General features: G+C 39.5%; 1 protein-coding gene across 1 annotated transcript in view; it reads left to right on the top strand.

Annotated features, from left to right (window-relative positions):
* Positions 1-6,000, top strand: part of SPEF2 (sperm flagellar 2) — a 125,749-nt gene that overhangs the window by 73,206 nt on the left and 46,543 nt on the right. Inside the window, exons 21-22 of the mRNA XM_012721753.1 lie at positions 409-546; positions 3,501-3,652. Coding sequence (XP_012577207.1) covers positions 409-546; positions 3,501-3,652 — 290 coding nt within the window. The remainder of the gene's footprint in view (positions 1-408; positions 547-3,500; positions 3,653-6,000) is intronic.

The following is a 6,000-nucleotide window of genomic DNA, read 5'->3' on the forward strand; positions in this document are numbered from 1 at the left end:
GGGTTCACCAGAGACAGAGCAAAACAGGCAACTCCACTGAAATACACTGCTGAGAGGAGCAGTGGGTGAGACAGAAGAGGTCTACTGTCCCATGTGGGTCTCCTCCCTGGCCAGGGACTGAGTTCAAGCTGATGTGGCTGAGGATAGCTTCATAGAGCCGCGCTTTAACCCATTGCCCCACCAGGGAGACCCCGTTGGCTTCTGATTCTGAGAGTCTATAGAGGAATAAAAGCAGCTGGGAAACCTGCTGATAAAACAAGTAGGAAGCTCCTGAAATTAAGGGACGGCGTTCTGGCGACTTGGATATTACTAGGACTTTTAAGACAGGCTAAAGATTTTCGTTTTCTCACACTGTAGTAATTTGAGCCTTGATTCTAGTGCATAATAGCAACGTTTCTTTCTGTTCAGGATTTACGAGACCGCCTTTGGGACATCTGTGATGCCCGGAAGGAAGAGGCAGAGCAAGAGCGTCTGGACATCATTAATGAGAGCTGGTTACAGGACTTGATCGGAATAACAATGAACCATTTCTTCACACTGATGCAGGTAAGAGCAGCAGGTCAAGGTGACACACACTATTTCCTCCTCAGCCAATTCCCTCCAGCCCCAGTGCCTTTAGGAAAATCAGGCCTGCCTCAGTGCTCAATTTGCTTACAGCTCTGTCTGGCCTGAGCACCAGCTTGCAGAGGAAGTTGGCCAAAGTGAGTAATGTTCACTCACAGCAAGCCAATGGAGAACTGGAGGCGTCCCAAGCACCCCTCAATAGTTTTGCTTCCAAGTGGTCCAGAGTCTGGAAATGACAGCAGACCTGGTATCTATATTTGCATCCTGTTGAATAAAAGATTGCTCTGGGCAAGATAAAATGACAGATGTTGATTTTATTCTAAGACTATTGCCAACAATATGGAAGAGAACACAGGCCAATCTAGATATCCAGCTGGGTCAAGAACAGGGCTAAAGAGACTTTAAGAGTTGGGGTGTCTGGGGGTTATGGTCCCCAGTGTTTGCTAATTGGCCTTCTCCTGTCTTCCTGAAGGAGGTAGTTTACCTCTCAGAGCAAGGCAGCCTCCTCTGAGTTAGGCTCTTCCCCTCCCCAGGAACAAGGGTGCTTTTTTTTTTTGCTGCAGACATTTCAAAGATATGGTGCCCAGATCCTTGAGAAAGACAACTCTGGGTTCTAAATCTGACAAGGGGATTTTCAAAAGATTCACTTCTCAAAGGGGAAAAGAGAAGGCTTACAATAAGTTTTCTAAGTATATGCTCTAAAAAGGGAGATCAGGAACCTAGCATGTGGAGGAAGACTAATGGACAGCCAAGCTGAGAAGGGTGTGAAGGATGCATGGGTTAAGTCATGTTTATCTGAGAATTTTTTTCCTAAGAGAATCTGTGAGCATAGCGAAAGGGGAGGGTATGTGTTTGCACTACCCACTGAGTATTATGTGAGGAGATACTGCGGGTGATGAGAATATTTTACTGACAGACGCTATAGCTAGTGTAGTAGAGATGCTCAGGAAAACTTCCTGGACAAGCGAACATGGATACTAGCACTTCCGGCATTCAAAGGGACAGATTCAGTGCAGGGGTGTGTTGGTATGGGAGGCCTGAGTGGTCAGTAGAAATTGAGAGGAGCAGCCTCCCTGACTGCTAGTTCTGGACAGTACAGGACCTTCAAGGCCTGGGTTGTGCAAAGGTCTGAAATGAGACGTCCAGAGCCAGCTTTGGGAATCTCTAGGACACCGATTTGGACAAGCGAGATTGGCTGTAGGCAAATGTGTGTCAAAAGCTTCTGGCAGAAGCAGCTGAAGTCCAAGCATGAAGGCAAAGGCCATAGAGCATTTTGTACTCGGTCTCTTTAATCCTTGCAATATATGCCTCTTTTGAAAATGACAAAGTTCCCTGTATCATCTGGTCTTAAGGCTCTGTCCTTGAGAAACAGAAATCACATCTAACACCAACTAGGAGAAAAGGAGGTAATATTTTAAAACTCAGTTTGGTTGCTCATCTAGAAAAACAGAAAGGTTTGTTTTCCTAATCATTTTAACATGCTAATTTGAAAAATTACTTAAATATATTTTTACGCTTAGAACCTAAGGAGAGTATTTAAAACATGCCTTATGCTATAAATATATGAATAGTAATAGAGATTCACATTAACCAAATTAATTTATTGCTATTTCACTCATTTAGTTTAAAGGTTGAGTAATGCAGAGACAACTCTTGGATAGCAAAATGTCGCTTACTCTTTTCTGTCTCACAAGCAAATTTATAAACATTGTCCTTGTCCTTTTTCTTAGACTACAAGTATTAATTTGTTCTAAGTTATGAATATAGCAGTACAAAACTATTTCTGATGTTTAATGTAATAAATGGCAGCATTAATTGATTGACAAATCTAAGAATTCCTCCCTAAATACCGTGGGGTAGGTTCAGCTACAGGCTTTGAGCAATAGGTCAGTTTTGTTCATTTTAAAAAGAAACTTTCTACAATTCACCGAATGTGCTGCAATACATTGCTTGAGAGAGCCCATGTTTGGACCTCAGGTATTGGTTAAGTAGCCAGCTCACTAAAGCAACATCCAGAGGTTATGTTTACCCTACCAAAGAAAAGCAGACACGTGCCACTCACATGGGAGCTACTGGGAGAACAAATTAGAAAGTGCCTGGTCTCCTCGCAGGCATTCAGTTCTCAGGAGGCCTCACCTGGAGTGCATTTCGTCACTATGTCAGGAAACGACCTGGACTGGCCAGGAGAACTCGTGAGTCGCTGACGCTCAACTCGCCACCAGCAACTCCGTGTTGCACCATTTTCATCCAGCACCCATGAGCCGAGGGGTGATCTCGCTACCTATTTATTGAGCAAGAATGGAAACTGCAAAACGAGAACTATTCATTTTTTTTAGTTGTATTAGGTTGACATTTAATATATTTTTTATTAAGTTATATATCTGCTCACATTGTTGTTCATTTTAGCAAATATTCATATTCACTTAACTTTACCATTTGACATTTTTTCTTTCTCTGAGTTAAGTAACACTAAAGGGCGGGGCGCTAGTTTTATTTTGTATTTCAGATTATTCTACTTGTATTTTGTATGTCTCCTAGGCTTGGTGTCTCCTAAATCAACTAACATCTCAAATGATAATCAAATGTTTGTTCATATATTGGTTCATTGAATACAGGAGACAGGAAAATTTCTTAATGTCAAAGCAACGAATATGTAACACTTCAGACATCCTGCCTACTGTGACTTTTGTCACAATATCAAGAGGCACAGCAATGCCACCCCAAATGGAGTTACAATCAATAAGTACAAAGATGCACTGTCACCAGTTTAATTGTAATGAAAATCTAGATATACATTTGTAGCCTGTGCTCTTTCTTCATTTTCAGGAAATTGATTTCAACTTAAGAGTTTGCAAACAGTGTTTACAGAGCTTATAAGGAAAATATGTATACATCAGCTTGTTCTTGGGAATTAATACTGATATTTGCTATTATAGGCGGAGCTGAACCGTTTCCAAGATACAAAGGTACTCCTTCAAGATTATTATAGGGGGATGGAATGCAAAATCCCAGCAGATAATAATAAGAAATTTGCTCGAGTTCCATTGGTCCAAGTGAATAATAAAGACACTATGGAAAACCAGCTGAGGTAAGAAAACCATCATATCACACTGAAATTGGTCTGAACATAAAGCGTTGTGATTTCAAGTTGAATGCCACTCATGAAAACCACACACTTGTATCTGTAAATGCAAAATACAAAAAAAAAACCTAAGATTTTTTTTTTCCCAACTTCCATTTAAGACCACTAATGTGCATTAATTACCCCACCAATGGTGAACATTTGCTCATTTTTGGTGCAGAAGTACAGTGTATTTTACTATGATGTTCTTCCAAAAGACTCTGTTTGAGCTATAAGGGAATAGATAATACACAGACGCTCATGTCCAAAACATTTAGGGGTTTATTGGATTAAATCCCCAAGGATTTCCTGTAAGGACTGTGAACTTCTCCTGTTCCTATGAAGGAGCCCGGGCAGGATACTCTGTGCATGTGCATCTGAGTGTGGCATTGTAAACACCAGGGGACGAGGTTTGGGGTCTTCTCATACGTTAAGGGAAGTCGAGACTCAGGATTATGACTTCTGAGACTGAAAGGCATTTGTATCTAATACCAAATTTCTGTCAGCAAAAAGGTAGATTTGGTAAAAGAAAAGTTTATTTTCAGCCATTCCTGGATAACATAAAAGTATGTAAATAAATACCTTTGTAGACCCAATGGGTAGGAGTAGGGAAAGGACAAGATGCCAAATTATTAGAAGCTGTAGACAGAAAAATGTCTTTAAAAAAATAATGAGCTCTGAGAATGGTGGTGATTGCTGTGATGTGACTCCCAACTATAAAATAATATAAGTAAGTAAGAGTTGAAAAATATGAAAAGTAACAAAGTATACAACTCAAAAATACTTAAAAATTAAGTGCACAAATTAAAAATAAATTTTAAACGTAGGGTTAAAAATGAAAGTCGCATTTTCTCATAACCAGTTAGTAAGTTACGAGAAAACAAGAAACTGCTGATACAAAGGAAGTTGATTCTTAAAATAATACACAAAACTTGATGTCACATTTAAATTCCCAGGAAAATGTGTATTGTAGTTTGCAAGAAGTATTTATATTTTATTTTACAAACTTGCTCAATCAGTGCAGGAAGTAGAAGTTGCACAAACAAAATATGGAATGGTGAATATGTTTTGACGTCAAATATATCCAGGTTCTTTTATCTAATTTATTTACATAAGCTCTGGGCTTATTACTTTTAGTCATATCTAAGTAAATTAAGATAATTTATTTGCTTGGGACAGTCACCCCAACTCTCTTTAGTTTTGATTTCCTTGTCAACAAAACAGGGTTGTGAAAATTACAAATAATGAAATCCTCCAAGCATTTAGTACCACAACTGGGAATCAGAAGACTTGAAATCTCATTCCAGTAACTCTCAGTTAGTAGTTACATAATTGTTATTATATGGCAATAAACTACTCTTGCTACATACACTATTTTAGTACTGTAAGTATTTCATGTCCTTGCTTTGTTTGCTTTGCCTTTCCTTATTCCAGAGGACTTGAAATGGCCTGATAGGGTGATAGAATGGTCTGACGCCCATTTCTTCCCTCCCTAGACTTCTTCCATCTAGTCCCATCATGTACTTGTCAGGCCCAAGTGTAAGCAAGAAAGCACAAGAGGGGAAGTGTTTGCGTCCTCTTGGTACATATATAAGAGAAAGGGTTAACACAGCAAGCTGCTGAAAGCAACTTTGAAATTAAGAACAATAAAAATTCCAGAGGCATTAGAAACCACAGGAGCCATCAAAATAGGCTAAGTTTCAATGTTTAGAGTAGGGATGCATTCTGTTCTTAGCACAAAATAGCAAGTGAGACATAATAGGGAAGCTATTCTTGTTGGTTAGTAGAATGAAACAGGCAGAAGAACAACCAGTTCTTATTTTCTGAAAAGCAACTCTGCATCAATCTCAACCTAAAATCATTGCTGTGAGTATCTACCAGAACTCTCAGTCAGCCAGGGTAATTGACCAACCAGCCCACCAGTGAGCACTCTTTATAACATATATAGACTCCAATTTAATGCTAAGCATTTTCACATGGATTGCTTATTTTATTTCTTCAACAACATAGTGATAATAATGGTAATGATAACTAGTAATTATATAATAACTAAATGGTATGCTACCATTGATGTCTTCTAAAGGGAAGTCTTGGAAAATATATGTTGTTCTGTGTTGCATAGCTGGGGATGACCACACATCCTTACTTAGACATGAGCCTGCCAAGTGACTGAGACTTGGCATTACTTGTCTTTTAAAATGTAAATTGTCCTGGCCCTCCCTGGTGGTGCAGCTGGTTAAAGCACAGCACTAAGGAGCTTGAACCACTTCCTCATGGGTTCAATCTCCGCCTGCCTCGGAGGAGATCCACATGGC

The sequence above is a fragment of the Condylura cristata genome, unplaced genomic scaffold (assembly GCF_000260355.1).
Source record: "Condylura cristata isolate star-nosed mole 26May11 unplaced genomic scaffold, ConCri1.0 scaffold00007, whole genome shotgun sequence".
Classification (NCBI taxonomy): domain Eukaryota; kingdom Metazoa; phylum Chordata; class Mammalia; order Eulipotyphla; family Talpidae; genus Condylura; species Condylura cristata.